Consider the following 17279-nt stretch of genomic DNA (forward strand, 5'->3'; position numbering starts at 1 on the left):
ACAATATAAGTAATTTGGAATACAAGAAGAGTTAAACTGCTCCACATGATTAGTAACCTGGAATAGAACAAGATTAAAACAGATAATAAAAGTAATTTAGAAGAGAAGATTAGGACAGATGAAGAGCAAGACTGCTCCATAAGATTAATAATCTGATGAAAGGGGTCTTGTTTTATCAGGACAGTGTTCCAGCACACAAATCCTTGGTTTCAATGGCTGTGTCTTTGAAGTGGTTGATCACCCTACTTATTCTCTTGATTTAGTCCCGTCTGACTTATTTGTTCCCCAATATGGAAAACACTTGGCTGGGAATCCTTATCACAGTGATGACGATGTCACATCTGCTGTTGATGGCTTATTTTGTCCCGACAGAATGAAAGTTTCTTCACCAACGGTATCCAAGCACTGGAACACCAATGGAAGAAGTGTGTGAACTTTTCAGCTAATCCTCATAGATGTGGTTGGGCTAGCAACATGGACTCAAGAAAGCTAATGGTTGGGTTAGTACCTTAGAATTACAGGTGATCCTGGTTGGATTGGTAACCTGGAACCAGGGATGTTGTTGAAAAGATTATCAAAGGAGTTAAAAAGCAAGACAATTCTATGGCAATCATTTTGTTTCCAAAGCCATACATTTAATGGCATTTGTAGTTTTGGACATTTTCCTTTCAAATATACGTCCGTATCTCACCTGACTTTATGTTGTATATTTAAGGGTACAGATGGATGAACTGGACATAAATTTAAATCACTACCATTAACTAGGGAGATAGGTAACACTTTTGAACCATTAGTACAAAAAATTTAAAGTTAATGGATTGTATTTTCTGGTATACAAGTCGAATTCTTCAAACCAAAATTTACAGGCAAAAAAAGGGAGGTTGCCTTATTTGTTTAGCTTTCAGGTTTTTCTATCAAATGTAATCCTTATCTTTTCATATTGCTTTGAATCAATCATACATTATCTCATAGCTTTAAGGTTTCAATGATGTGATTGTTTACTTTTAGAATGATATAGTAGGGTAGGTGTGAGAAGCTGGATCTGGCCAGTTTCAACATGAAGCAAGTAAAATATTTATGCCGAATATGGCCAGTTTAAATGCTAAAGAGTAAAACACCAAAATGACTTTGAAGGACTAAATTTTCATATGAAATGCAGCAGAATTTAGAAAGTGATTTGTTTCCATGTTTACACTACATGTTTATGCTATATACCATGTCGACTTGTATGCCACAAAATACAGAATAAACAGGATTAGTTGTATTCATAAAAGCCTTACAAATCACCTGCAGCCACCTGTTAACCTGTCCAGTTGATAGCTTCTTCACAGCAGTTCCGTAGTCCATACTTCACCTTGGATAATCAGTAAATAAAAAGAAATGCAATAAAGACAAGAGACACAGGAGTCTACACAACAACTACAAGACTTATTAGAAAAGGAATATGTGTTTATTATATCACCACATTCTGTCAACATATTACATAACACTCTGTGGTTACACCTCACCATCCTGGGGAGGGACACATTGCCACACTGGAGGAGTAACATACATTACCACAGCAAGGGATGAGATCTCATCAATGCATTCTGTATCACCTGCTCCTACCTGTTACATTTACAGATAAATATTCTCATTAATGACCAAACTTTGGTGTCATTCAGACTCAACACCATTACCACTGGGTTCTGAGTTGTTTACTCTCTGTTACATTGTATGATATATAACCAATGTAATATAATATACTATAATACCTTAATAGTTGTGTGTGTGTGTATATTAAAGTGTACAATATTTTATATCCATTGTGTCCAACTTTACCAGTCCCAACTGGTAAGATTGTCTACCATGGATATATAATACTGTACACTTTAATATACCCACTCCATTCACAATATGGGTGCATATTTTTTCTCATTACTGGATTGTTAGATGACTGTGTGTGTGTGTACGTGTCATTGTATGATGACGGGAATATACGAGGGACCTGTTTCTCTTGTCAATTTGCAGCAGCTGCCTTTCTGGTCTCTGCTGCTGAAGAGGAGATAATCATGCTGAAATGCATGCATCCACCAGTCAGGTTAGGGAATGCTGCAAGCTGACTCACTGTATTTAACACCTATTTGTCTACAGCAAGAAATTTTCTCCACCATCACAAAATACAGTGAATGGCTTTCTTGTGGGTTCAAATATGCCTGAAGCATATTTGAACCGGTACCAAATGTGTGTACATCTACCAAACTTTAGAGCCTGGAACCATGTCGAAGGTCTTCCTTTATATGGTGGATATTAGGTATTATAATTTGTTCTTGGTTGAGAACTTCTTTTGAAGCTGCCTCACTAGTAAGAGGGTCTTAGTGGTTCTACAACAAAGACAAACCCAAACTACGCCTCATCTATGATCTCTTCTTGAATAACTTTGCTATAATTCTTTCTGCAACTTTCAGGTTATCAAGAAAGGATCGTGATGGGTGGAGGGAAAAATACTCCTAGTTAGAGGGAAGTCTCCCAACTAGCCCTCCTTTTAATTATATTCACAGCCATTTTTCATAAAGTGGTAAGTTTCCCTCCCTCTGAAGTGATTCTATTCAAATAGCTCCTTAAATGGGCTGGTCCACATATCATTCACACCAAGCTTATGGAAGGAGTCCTCTCTCCCGACACACTCCTTGCAGTTTACTCCAGTCAAAGAGGACTTCTGAGATAGGGAACATCTAACACTGCTTACTGTTCACTCATTCATCACAGTCACTGCTTTTTGAGATGGACTCCTTCCTTATTGATGAGTAGTATCCTCCTCCTTCCTACTGCACTGCTACCATGATGGCATCTGCTTTAGTTAACTAGCTACTTACATCATCACCGCTATCCAATACACTTGCCTCTCCATTCTCTCACCATTCTTCCACTCAGGCCCAGCACTGACCAATATCTCCCATTCTTCCTCTTTTGAACATTGTTTCTTTGTAGTTCTAACCCAGTCAAGTTTCTCCTCCAATATCAATTGACATTCACCATTCTTAGAGCACTTGTCAAGGCTACAGTTACTAACCCTTCCTTAATAATCTTAAAATATTCCCCAGCAAAGGAAGTTTGACTGTTCATAAGAAATCACAGAGAAGTCAAAGGATCCATTCTTAATTTCAGTTTTTCGAGTGTAATGTAGTTGAAACCATCTGGTTCCATATTCCAACACCACTCCAGCTTGGCCTCACTCAGAAGTCCTCACCCATTCTGCTCTGAAGACCAATTTTCCTGATTTCATTATTATAATCAGAAATGATGAGGTTGAAATCCTTCAAACGAGTTGGTCACTCTCCTTATCTTGGAAGTTTTCATTCCAACAAATGTTTTTCCAAAAAGAATGTGAAACAGAATTGGATCCGCCCATTAAGCATTTGAATAAAAAGGGCAAAATAAGCTTTTAAGAACAAATATCTAAGCACTGCCACCCGAACATTAAACTGATGGTTTACCAAGATGACATCATCTGAACCTCATTATGTGGTTGCAAAACATGGACACTTTACTGGTGTTCTGTAGCAAAACACTTAACTTCATATTGCTGCAGTCCACTCAGCTGTAAACAGGTCACCTCCCACAATGGACTAGTCTTCCGATCAGGGGGGAATGTTGGCCTGCTCACCTTGCTAGTGCGGTGGCAGCATTCAAAAGCTGAAACGATGCAAAGCACACTATGGCTAACAATGGTCGATCACATGATCTATACACACACACACACACACACACACATTATTGGTTTGGTCTGGAGGAAAGCGTTGTGTCTATGGCCACCAAGGCTTGTGTGATCAACTTCAACCTTGTTCCTGTTGAATATTTTGAAGTTGAAAGCTGCAAGAAAGTAATTCCAGAAGACGACCATTCTGTGATGGAAGAACTGAGCTGGGTAGAATGGATTAAACAAAGCCAAAGAGTGAAGGGAACTTAAGAAAAGTCAAAAGTCCCTGGGAGGGGTCGGCAAGAGACAATCAGCTCTGAGAAAGCAGGGGCCACTATTTTAGCAATAGGAAAAAAAAAGCAGAAAGGAGGAGGAGGAGGAGATACAATATGTCTGCCTGTAGGTCAAAGGCTGAAGTTCATTGGCAAGCAATTTTTATACTCAAGGACATCTAAGGAAGAACTGTGTCTTGCTGGTGAGTGAGGGTTCACCATCCTTGTCGCTCTACATTCTGACACCACTGCTAACTCCGAATTTGATAGGGCTTATGTCTTGATCCCTACATTCTAGCCTCACTTCTGCCTGCTATGTCCACAAGGGTCCTAATGTAATATTGGTGACCATCAGAAAAACTAAATTATGATTCAATCTCATGGTCACACCCTACCCCAATATCAGTCATGTGAGCATGATTGATACTGAGGTGTCAATCATGTTAACATGATTAAAGTAAAACAAAAATACGAAGTCACTCACATCCACATTAAGAGTAAACTACAAACTCATTCCTGTTCAAATTAAGGGTACACTTCCATTACACCAGCCAATAAGGGAACCTCTATGTGGTTGAATGACTCTCTAGAAACAGCAGCAAAATATCCCTCAAGTCACACATTCAGCTCAAAAGAGAAAGGACACATTGGAGGGCAGTATAGGTTTAAATGGGTCTGGAAAAGAAAAAAGGATAACATGGCCATGGTTAGAATGTCTTTGATCACAGGTCAGCCTAATACTGGTTGACCTATGGTGAAACACCACCATTTCACTCCCATCCACATTGTTGGTGGTGATGATGATGATGGTGATGATGGTGATGATAAAAAATACAACAGCAACAACATAAAAATAAAACTGAAGGTTCTGCTTTAATGGCTGCCTCACATAAAAAACAAAGTAAAAATATAAACAAAAAGAGGGGGAGGTAATGCAGTTTATACATACAGAGGGGGGGAAAGGGAGAGAGAGAGAGAGAGAGAGAGAGAGAGAGAGTGCGTGTGTGTGTGTGTGTGTGTGCAGAAGTGTATATCGTTATGTGAATATACAGTCATCTACATAAATATTTAAATGCATACAAACAGGAGTATCTATTAATTTATTTACTCACGATTCAAATGAGTTGCTACTCAGAGTTATTTGGTTTCATTGAAACCTTTCAGATGACAGCAAAATGATATTTTATTGTCCCCCCAACAGATTACATCTGAGTGAGAAATTCAGAGTTGCAACAGAAGGAATTACCAGTTTCCTTGACATCAAAGAAAAACAAAATTCTTTAAAACAGTTATCGAGTATTCTTGTTCCAGAAACCAAAACTCTGCGTGTGTGTATGTGTGTGTGTGTGTGTGTGTGTGTGTGTGTGTGTGTGTGTGTGTGTGTGTGTTTGTACAGCTTGCTATTTAAAGAGGAATCTGTCCACCACTGAAACCACCATCAGAATGTCCGTGCCCTGCATTCACACTTTGTGGATGGTGAGTGGAGAATGAAGCAGTGTAGGTCCCACTGCAGTGATATGTAAATATACAGGACATTACCTCCTCAATGTCAGACAAAGGTGAAAGGTTAAGAGCAAAGAGGGCTCTCCCTGCGTTTGAGAAAAACTGACAGATCAGCAAGTGTGTCTGTACACACACACACACAAATAAAATGACTGTGTGTACCTAGATGTAAGCATATCCTTTGACTGGTTCCTAACATGGCACTGTGACTATGCTGGGGTATCGTCTTTTAAGGTCCATTTCATTACATTGGCTCCATTATTTCTTTTATTGTGCTTTGGAGAATGATGAAGGTAAAGTGGAGCTAAGATTGAAATCAGAACACTCGTTATTAATTCTGCCACACACTGCTGGTTCTGCTGTCAACCTACCATAAATATATGGCAGGTTACAGTTTGTAAATCAAAGGTAGTACACAATATATGACACAGTATTTATATATATTTTAACTTCAACACACACACACACACACACACGTGTATGTGTGTGTGTGTGTATATATATATATATATATATATATATATATATATATATATATATATATATATATACACACAGAGACACTTATGGTGAAGATAGAAAGCCAGTACAGCCGCGGGGACTATGGGTGATGAAACCCACAAAAACAAAACATGGTTGAATGTAGGACAATGTAATGAGAACATAAGGAGCTTCGTTGCTCAGGAAGTTTATCATAGTTTGGACAGAGAAGAAACATGCTGGGAACATCTCAAGATGGAGAGTTCCTTGAAACACAGAGAAAGGGAATCTTCAAGATTCGTGTGGCCCTTTGCACTAAGAAGTAAAAGCTGGGTGTGAACTTCAGAGAAAAGTTAAATGCATGGAGATAGACTTTCAGTTTGACCAAAATCCCATCCAGAGAGGTGAGTGTCCCGACACTGAAGGAGGTTGTAATAAGTTTGTCCAAACACAGCATAAAATTTAAAGAGTAAATTTAATTTCTAAGCAACTCAGCCCCTGAATGTCATCAAGCATTTGTGTATATATTCCACACTCACTAATATCTTTGTTTTTAATTGGTTTTACACCAAATTACAGCCAACATAACTGACTGACCACCTACACAGTTAAAAAAACAGAAAAAACAAAGACATGGTACAGAATACACAAAGGCATTAAGTGTGTATGTGTATGTATACGTATACACCCACAAACTTGTTACCAGTTCGTACATGCTTGAGGCATATTTGAACCCATAACATAGCCATTCACTGTATTTTGAATGGCTTTATTAGGAGTTCAAATATGCATCCAGCAGATTTGAATTGGCAACAAGTATCTATTTATACACATCACTGCTTAGTGCTGTCACCCTGTATATAAGTTTATATATATATATGTATATATATGAGACTTATGTCAAAATGTATGTAGACATGAATAAGTGAAAATAAGAACCTACTCTATCACAGTATAACACAAATTGCACTAACACAGCAATAATATAGCAGTGGTTTATCAGTGCAGTCAGGGGGACCGACAGCTGCACCTGTAATGCATCATCAGTGCAGGGCTGTGTATCCCACTGCCGCCTGTAAGAGTGGTGGTGTATCAGTGAGCCATACACCATTGTTTGCACTGCAAAGGAAGCCTGGGAACCAGCCCCAAGACACATGTGGTCAGTAAAAGAAAGATATACATGACAATTGGTCATTATGGTGGTGGTGGTGGCAGCAGCAGCATCTGCTGAGTCTGGATTAACTGTCAACTTTATTGTGGTTATGGGCCGACCCTACTGATGGGTAGTGGTGGTGGTGGTGGTGGTAGCTAGGGTGATGATAATTGTTACAGAGAACCAATAGTGGTTTTAGTGGTGGCCATGGTGATGCTTATGTGGTGGTAGTGTTGGTGGGTGGTAGTAACAGTGGTAGTGGTGGGGATGTGGAATTACGACAACTATCTTTCGTATTGATGATGACTACATAGAAAAAGTCATCTTGCCCCCAAATACACTGATATCACGCTATACTCTATCAGCTCTGTACCTACACCTGCCATCATCATTATCGCTGGAGACAGGTACCAACACCCCATGTGACAGGCTTGTTAATTGTTGAGAATTGACTGCATGAAACTAATGGTAACCTTGATAACAAATAAAGAATATTTATCCACCAGTGCAGTGTTGAACACTCATTCGCACTGTACAATATTAGCATGTCTGTGTACGTGTGTGTGTGTGTGTGTATATATATATATATATATATATATATATATATATATATATACATACATAAATGTCATATGACAAGAACAAGTGCTCAACACCACATTGGTGGATAGAATTTCTTTATTTGTGTCTTAAGGCTACCATTGGTTTTATGTTAAGAAAATATCTTAATGTCTTAGCAATTTTTCAAGCTGATGACATGGAAGAATAGTGTTCGTCTCCATTTGGGTGTTTTCATTCAACATGGAGACAAACACCATTCCTCCATGTGATCGGCTTGAAAAATTGTTAAGATATTAAGTTATTTTTCTTAACATGAAACCAATGGTAGCCTTAATACACAAAGATATATATATATATATATATATATATATATATATATAACAGTGAACATGTAATGAGAATGACACTGCCATGTCACAATCTCATATTAACTCAATATTACATTTTGCCCCGCATGATAACGAGTCTGCCAGCTCACTGCCTCATATTAACCCAGTGGTGCTCCGTCGGTTACGACGAGGGTTCCAGTTGGTCTGATCCATGGAACAGCCTGCTTGTGAAATTGACGTGCAAGTGGCTGAGCACTCCACAGACACGTATACCCTTAACGTAGTTCTCAGGGGGAGATTCAGTGTGACACAGTGTGACAAGGCTGGCCCTTTGAATTACAGGCACAACAGAAACAGGAAGAAAGAGTGAGAAAGTTGTGGTGAAAGAATACAGCAGGGTTTGCCACCACTCCCTGCTGGAGCCTTATGGAACCTTGGGTGTTTTTGCTCAATAAACACTCACAATGACCAGTCTGGGAATCGAAACTGCCATTCTATGACCGCGAATCCACTGCCCTAACCACTGGGCCATTGCGCTTCCACATTAACCCAGCATTAATATGGTATTGACATAGCAGCAAATACAATGAACATAACAAATGCAGAATGAATTCACTTTTAATACAGACTATGTCCTCTCCTTACCAAACACTCCACCACTACACACTCTACAATACTACAATTAAGGCACCACCACACAGCACCATGTGAGGGTGCAAGCGGGGAAGTATAAGAAGCTTTTATCCAATGACAATGATGATGACTACTGCAGCGGGTGGTGAGGAGGTGGCTGTAATAAAAAAAAAATGATAATTTCTTAGCTAAAACCACAAGGACCAAGGTCCACGAATGATGTGGAGGAAGGATGGTGACAATAGCATCAACAGCCCCCCAATACGATATTTTATTCTAAAGCCAGCTCCCTTACCCCCACCCCCCACCCCCACCCCGGCAGAATTCAAGCTCACAATGTAACAGAGATGTGACAAAATACACCAAGACAACACAGGTCACCTGATGAAAGTTCGTCTCTGCCTGCTCCTCTTCCCTGGCAGAATATGTGTATATACATATATATATGTGTATGTTCATATGTATATATATGTGTGAGTGTGTTGTTTATGTATGAATGTATAAAGAGAAAATGGTCAACCAACTAAAGTCGTATAAAATACAAATTCCAAAATTGTTAATGGTGATGCTGACGTTATTTTCATGTGGGACTATAGTCTTTTCAGTGAGTTGTTTTGTACCAGTATATACCTGGTACTTATTTCATCCACCTTGATATGATTTGAATTCGGGATATGCAGGGATGCAACTAAATCCGGAAAGCTATTTAGTCTGGTGCTCCACCATAAGTGCCAACACTCCATTGTTCCCATCGTAAGTCAAGCATAACAGCCACCAGATCACCAGAGTCACAATTCTGCCACTAACTCACCCATTACGACCATTTCTCCCACCATATCATAGGTATGCGGCCACAAAATTGGTGGGGGCAGGGAAATAGTCAAATTACTCCTGCCCCCAGAATATGACTGGTGCTTTCTTTATCGACCGATCCCACGGACGGAAGGATGAAAGGCAAAGTCGACCTGAGTACGATTTGCACTTTAAATGTAAAAGAATGCTATTAAATACTTCTCCATTCCTAAATCCCTAAATTCTTCAGCATTAACCAATACTCCACCCAGGGTCCAATGCTGAACCAATTCTTTGTCATTACCGAATAATCCTTTATTTCCTCTGCCAACCACCATCGTTTTAATAATAATAAAAATGATAATAATGGTTCCAAATTTTGGCCCAAAGCCAGCAAGTTCGGTGGTAGGGGTTAAGTTGATTACATCAACCCCAGTGTTCAACTGGTACTTGTTTTATCAACTCTGGAAAGATGAAAGGCAAAGTCGGCCTCGGTGGAGTTTTGAACTCAAAATGTGAAGACGGACGAAATGCCGCCAAGCATTTTTGCCCAGCGTGCGAACAATCCTGCCAGCTCGCTACCTTAAAACGACAACAACAACAACAACAATAATGATGATGATAATAATAATGATGATAATAATAATAATAATTAGAAGCTTCCAGAATGTGAAATGTAAAGAAACAGCAAGGTTTAAACTAGTTTTAAATTTCCGTCTTACAGCTTTCGTCTCACTCACATTCGTTTTCTTCACATTTCCGTGGACACCAGAGAGAGAGAAAAAAAAGAAAGGAAGAAGGAAATAACAAAAAGCAAAAAAAAACAACAAAAAACGCACAGGAAATATCACCCTCCTTCTGCCCCCCCCCTCCACCACCATCGTCATCCTTCTCTCATCTTCATACCCCCTCTACTGCTGCTGCTGCTGCTGCTGGTGTAACACTGTTCTTTTTCTGTTTTGTTTGGTTTAATGTTTATTTTTCTTTTCTTTTTTTTCTGCCTTTTTTTCTTCACAAATTAGTATTTTTTTTAAAAGAAAAATGTTTTTTTTATTGTTGTTGTATTTTTTGCAATATTTTATATATTTTTTTTTTACATATCAAACAATTATTATTATTATTATTATTATCATCACTCATCATCGTCAAGTGTGGTGAATTTTACGTTTTTTGTTACGTCTTGCGGGGTTTTTTTTTTTTACATTGAATTTTTGTTGCAAATTTTCTTTTTTTTTTTTCTTTATATCACTATTTACAAATTTGTTGAATTTATTATTATTATAATTATTATTAGTATTAATTATTAATTATTATCATTATTAATATTGCATACACACACCCAAACACTCAACTACACATACACATGCATACATGTCTACACACACACGTGTGTAGACATGCACGTGTAAGTGTGCGTGCGTGTGTGTGTATGTGTCTGCCTATGTGTGTAAGTCTGTACATGTGAGTGCATGTGTGTGGGTGTATATATGTACACTAAGCGTTGCTATATACATGCATCGGGATGTGATTGGTGTATATGTCTTCGGTGTTTGTTTTTGTCACTTTTGTTGGGTTCACAGCTTTGTTTTCGTGGATTACCTGAAGAAAATGGAAAAGAAACAACAGCTATTAGACACAGAGAGAGAGAAGGGTAATATCGGAAAACAACAACAAAAAGCAAGGCAACAAGAGAGCCTCTACATCCAGCCATCTTCTGCACTGGGGAAGCAGTGCTTTCATGGAAATCTTGCCATCATCATCATTTATCGTCCGTTTTCCGTGCTGGCATGGGTTGGATGGTTTGACTGAAAGCTGGGGAGCTGCACCAGGTTCCAACCTACTTTGGTAAGGTTTCTACGGCTGGATGCCTTTCCTAATGCCAACCACTTTATAGGGTGGCACTGGGTGGTTTTTACATGACACTAGCACCAATGCTTTTAATGTGACACCATCACCAGAGATCTTATGTGGCACCAGCACTGATGTTGTACATTGTTACTGGCCAAATTATGCAATCTTTCTGAGTTCTAAATGAAAGCTACAGAGAGAGAGAGAGGTATATACATATATATATATATATATATATATATATATATATATATATATGTGTGTGTGTGTGTATATATATATATATATATATATATATATGTAAATATATAAAAAACAAAAAGATAAAGAGAGCAAAGGTAAGGTTGGAGAATTATTTTATGGATAGAGTCTTACAGCTGTTTCTGGGAAGATCCAGTACTTCCCTTCATCGGAGACAGAAAAAATAAAGTAATCTATTATTATATCCATTTTACCCTCCTCAACTTTATATATATATATATATATATATATATATACATACATAAACAACAACCTAAAGAGAATTATATAAAAGGCTGTCCATTTGTGCTTTTGATACTCACCTAGAGATACGAGGGCACTGGCAATAGCCAGTCCTGATTGATTACTCGGAGTATAGTCCTCATCACCACAGGGGAGTTGGACAAGGAGCGACAGTACTGCTGCCTTTTGACCATTTAATGGTTCTAATGCAATTGGGCTTGGTTTATTGCTCACCTGGAAAATAGAGAAATACATATTAGAGACAGACCCTGAACTAGGATATGAGGGTGGATAATGATGTGTATCAGGGTGGATGCTAGTAGGTAACAAGGTGGATACTAGTGAATAATAATTCAGAGAGGAATTTAGCAAAGTTCATTCTCAGTCCCCTCCTGTTTATAGTTCCAAGAGATAAGAGAAGAGTTCAAGAAGGACTGATGTAATTCTTATAAATGAATCAGTCAAAGAATCAGAGAAAAAGTTCCAAGCATGGAAGCAACATCTAGAATAAAAGATATCTGAAAGTAAATACAGCAACAACAAAAAATTTAACAAAATTTTGCTGCCAACTGGGAAGTGGCCATGTTTAATATACAGATGAAGTATAGAGAGGGAACCCAAATAGTTTAACCAATGTAAACCATAGATATACACAAGGGGGGGGGGTGATGAAAAGTTCCTGGCTTTAAGGGTATTGCGAAAGGCCTGGTTGGAGACCCAACTTTCCGAGTTCTTTTACAGAGCTTAGAAAAACTGAAGGACTGCAGCAATAAGTATGTGAATCTGAGAGGGGAATATGTTGAATAGAATCATAATTAACTGATCCTCCTTTACCCAAAGCCAGGAACTTTTCAGCAAACCCTCGTATGAGAGGTGACAGGGACACAAGGCAGGTTGGGTGAACATCATGTAGCAGATATACAGGAATAGTTAGTAATAAGTGCTGGTGTTTCATTTGGCAGGCTACAGGAGAGGCTGAGGGAAAATAAGCAAGTTTCTATTCTGCAAAAGTGTTGTATGTTCAAAATGTTGCTTTTTCAGAAAACGAAATAATATCGAAAAACTGTATCTTGGCATCCAAAGCAGCTGGAGATACGATAGTTTGACCAAAAGAACCGGCTATTGCAAGCAGAAATAAATATTGAAAAAAACGCATTTGGTCAAACTTGGACATACAACAGTTTACCATAATAGCAATGACATATATCACATATATATACACACACAATATTTATGTTGTTGATAAGTTGTATTTGCTGCCAGATCCAAACTAATTGAAGTTCAGATTTCTAAACAGACATTATCTGTACAAGTGTGTGTGTGTGTATATATATATATATATATATATATATATATATATATATATATATATATATATATACATATACACACATGTATGTATACAGTGTTGACCTATAGCATTTATAAGGTAATTATTAAAAATGTTCAGCATCCTGCAACAATAACAATAAAAATACATGTTGTGTGTGTGTGTGTGTGTGTGTGTGTGTGTGTGTGCAGGTGGGGGTGGGAGGGAAGTAGCGGAGGAATTGGCACCGTCCATGACCACCGCAGCCAAAAGTTCAGATGAACACAATGTAAATAAATCGATAATGATATTGTAATGGCAAACACTAATCAACATTATCATTTCATAAGAAAGGTGGTGAGGAAAAGGTTGACACACACACACACACAAATAGATATATTTATACACATGCATATGAAGAAATATGTATACACATGTATGTATGTGTATATGAGTGCATGCATTTATGTATGTGTGCATGATATGTATGTACAGTGCATGTGTGTATGGTATGTATGGTGCGTTTGTTGTGTGTGTGTGTGTATGCATGTGTGTATTTATGTGCGTTTTCTTCCTGAACAATCAGCAGAAGTGAGGGAGTGACTGAAGAGGACTCGAAGTGTCAAGTGCAAGCACCAATCGTACATACCAAAACACGAAACTCTCAGCCCCTGAGTAACTCGGCTGCTTCTGCTAAATATTTATATCATCATCGTCATCGTCATCGTCGTTTAACGTCCGCTTTCCATGCTGGCATGGGTTGGACGGTTTGACTGAGGCTGCACCAGGCTCCAATCTGATCTGGAAAACTTTCTCCAGCTGGATGCCCTTCCTAATGCCAACCACTCTGAGAGTGTAGGGGGTGCTTTTACGTGACACTGGCATGAGGGCCAGTCAGGCGGTTCTGGCAACGATCTCGCTCAAAAGGTATTTTTTACGTGGTACCTGCACAGGAGCCAGTCCCCAGTCAAACCGTCCAACTGATGCCAGCATGGAAAGCAAACATTAAACGATGATGATGATGAATCAACCCTAGTACTTTTTTTTTTAAATCCTGGTCCTTATTCTCTCAGTCCAAACTGCTCAGTTACAGGGACGTAAACAAACCAACAATGGTTGTCAAGTGGTGGTAGAGGACAAACACTGACACAAAAGCACACACATATAGATATACATATATACAATGGGCTTCTTCCAGTTTCCATCTACCAAATCCACTGACAAGGCTTTGGTCAGCTTGGCTATAATAGAAGACACTTGCCCAAGATGCCATGCAGTAGGACTGAACCCAGAATCATATAGTTGGGAAGAAAACTTCTTACCACACAGCTACATCTGTGCTTGTATATATACAAGCACAGCTTGACGTGAGAATTTCTACTCAGAGTATTAACGATCATGTTATATGATTAAGAGATCCTCGGAAAACTAATTAACAAAATAATCTTAGCACCAGAAATAATTATGCTCTACTTATCTGTATTGAGTACTTTTTCCACTTATTTGTAAACTCAAACATACACATGTGTGTGTGTATGTGTGTTAGACATAAATATAATTATATGGATGAAGAAACCCTCAGAAATGCTTATATACATATACACGACACAGAACTACGTACAAATGTATGTTTGTGTGTGTGTGTGTGTGTGTGTGTGTGTGTGTGTGTGTGTGATATATATATATATATATATATATATACATATATATATATAGAAATATATATGTGTATACACACACACATACATATATATGCATGTGTATACACATATATGTACATATATACATATAAAGGCATGTGTATACATATATATATTGTATGTATATAGAATACATCCAGATGTCTATGTAGAGATGTGTTGCAGTGTGTGTGTGTTGGCCAACAGCCAATCTATTGTAAGTCAATTACCACAATAAAACGGCATTAGAACATTGATTATAATCATGTGGGGTTGGGGGGGGGGGGGCAACAGAGACAGTATCTGGGACTGATGTCTGTATGTGTGTAGATAAGAGTGGTGTGTGTGTGTGTGTGTGTGTGTGTATCATCATCATTATCATTTAGCATCTGTCTTCCATGCTGGCATGGGTTAGACAGTTTGACTGGAACTGGTAACGTGGAGAGCTGCACCAGGTTCCAGTCTTGTTTTGGCATGGTTTCTATGGCTGGATGCCCTTCCTAACGCCCAACCACTCCAAGAGTGTAATGGATGTTCTTAATGTGCCAATGGCATGGGTGCTTTTACATTCCACCAGCAAGGGTTCCATGCTTAGAGAAATATATGTTGCATGCATCTTTATATTCTATATACATTTTCCATACTGGTATGTGTTGGACAGTTTAACAAAATTCAACAAGCCACAGGGCCATATTGAGCTCCAGTGTCAGCTTTGGGTGTGTGTGTGTGTGCTTTTGTGATATTCTCTAGGCATGGAACCCTTGCTGGTGGAATGTAAATGCACCTATGCCAGTGGCACATTAAGAACACCCATTACACTCTTGGAGTGGTTGGGTGTTAGGAAAGGCATCCAGCCATAGAAACCAGGCCAAATCAGACTGGAACCTGGTGCAGCTCTCCAGCTTACCAATTCTCATTCCTAAGGTATTTTTCGATGTCATTATTATTATTATTAATGTCACTGCCTGGAATCGAACTCAGAATCTTGGGGTTAGTAGCTTGCGCTCTTAACCACTACACCACGGGCATATGGCGTGGTGGTTAAGAGCACAGACTACTAACCCCAAGATTCTGAGTTCGATTCCAGGCAGTGACCTGAATAATATTAACATCAAAAAATACCTTAGGAAGGAGAACCCAGGTTCGAAATTTCCCAAGACACCTGATGAAGGCTGGAGGGTATATCAGCCAAAACGTTGTGTTAACAACAAACAAGATGAGGACAAATATCCGTCAAATGGAAATAATGTATAAAAAATACTCCAAAATAATTAAAAATAAAAACCCCATCAAATATCTGCAATGCATCAGTCCCAGGAATTTCAAATAAAGCATTCCCAACCTGTGGTTTTACAAATTGCTTCCCAGAATTTGTTGATATGAGAGGAATTTGTTCCCTTTGACCCATCCCCTAAATGCTGAGTCAACGGTCAAAGGTGAGTAGTGTGGATGAGAGGGGAGAAAAACCCAACTTACCTTTTTCTTCTTTCGATAATCCTGTTTTTCCTTTTTCTCGGCAACACAGCCATCCACTCGTCTTTCAATATCAATGGAGACCACAGCAAATGGGCGACTGGCCATCTGCTCCAGCTCGGCAAACATACGCTAGGAAAAGGAAACACAGCATTAGGGCAATTGGAAAAGGTTCCGTTTGTGACAGCTGGTGAGGTGTGGCAGATGACGGGGTGGAGGAGCTGTTACAAGTGTGGGACAGTGGTGGTGGTGGTGCGGAAGGAGGTAGTTATGATGTGTAGGAGAGCTGGTAGTGTAGGGCATGTTGTGGAGTGGGGGAACATTATTACATTGTATGTGACAGCCAGTAGAATGAGGGCAGGTGGTGGTGGACAACAATGATGATGATGAAGATGATGATGATGGCAAAGATGCAAACAGCCCGGCTTACCTGTCGTCTCCTGTAGACATCATACTTTTGTTTGATTTTCCAGAATATTGCTGCAATCAGTAGCAATGATAGGAAACAACTGAAATGTAGAGAGAAGACGGATATATTACAGAGAGAGAGAGAGTGGGGGGGGGGGCAGACACATCGTTGAATCACTGGTAGCATAGAGAGGACAGACACATCACTGAGCTAATTAGATTACTCTAGAACAATCATGGACAAACTATAGCCCACAGGACTTTCCAAATACCGTGTCTAATGAAAAATTATCTTGATTTTTTCTAAAAGTACAGTTTGTTTCTTGTAAAAGGTTTCCCTTGTCTGCTCTGGAAAGTAGAAAGTGTAACATTTCAAAATAAATGTTGTTGTTGCTGCTGAATAAATACTAAAACTGACATGACAGCATTTGATAGTGGAGCTGTGAGTTCAATACTTGCTTATTAGCCTACTTCAACCTTAGTTGGGGCCCATACAGTACAATGCATCCCAATGGTAACATGAACCTCACTGGGATTTGAACCTAGAACAAGGAGTAGAGTCTAGAACAGTGGGACATTTGATATAATACACAACCATTTCTGGCACTTTGTCTTGACAGAATCGATAGAGTAATGGACAAAAAGTACCTTGTGCAATCTATTTGGACCACTCTACA

The 17279-nt window shown here is 38.9% G+C and overlaps 1 protein-coding gene across 2 annotated transcripts in view; it reads right to left on the reverse strand.

Annotated features, from left to right (window-relative positions):
• Nucleotides 1-10588: 10588 nt before the first annotated feature.
• LOC106868615 (attractin-like protein 1) overlaps nucleotides 10589-17279 on the reverse strand; it is an 82385-nt gene continuing 75694 nt past the window's right edge. Inside the window, exons 26-29 of one of the 2 annotated variants that reach the window (XM_089362915.1) lie at nucleotides 16625-16703; nucleotides 16198-16326; nucleotides 11814-11967; nucleotides 10589-11001 (exon numbers count right to left, since the gene is read on the reverse strand). In XM_089362915.1, coding sequence (XP_089219041.1) covers nucleotides 10907-11001; nucleotides 11814-11967; nucleotides 16198-16326; nucleotides 16625-16703 — 457 coding nt within the window. In that variant the 3' untranslated portion in view covers nucleotides 10589-10906. The remainder of the gene's footprint in view (nucleotides 11002-11813; nucleotides 11968-16197; nucleotides 16327-16624; nucleotides 16704-17279) is intronic. The other variant, XM_089362916.1, reaches the window with a different exon arrangement.

The sequence above is a fragment of the Octopus bimaculoides genome, chromosome 14 (genome assembly GCF_046866305.1).
Source record: "Octopus bimaculoides isolate indiv1 chromosome 14, ASM4686630v1, whole genome shotgun sequence".
Classification (NCBI taxonomy): Eukaryota; Metazoa; Mollusca; class Cephalopoda; order Octopoda; family Octopodidae; genus Octopus; species Octopus bimaculoides.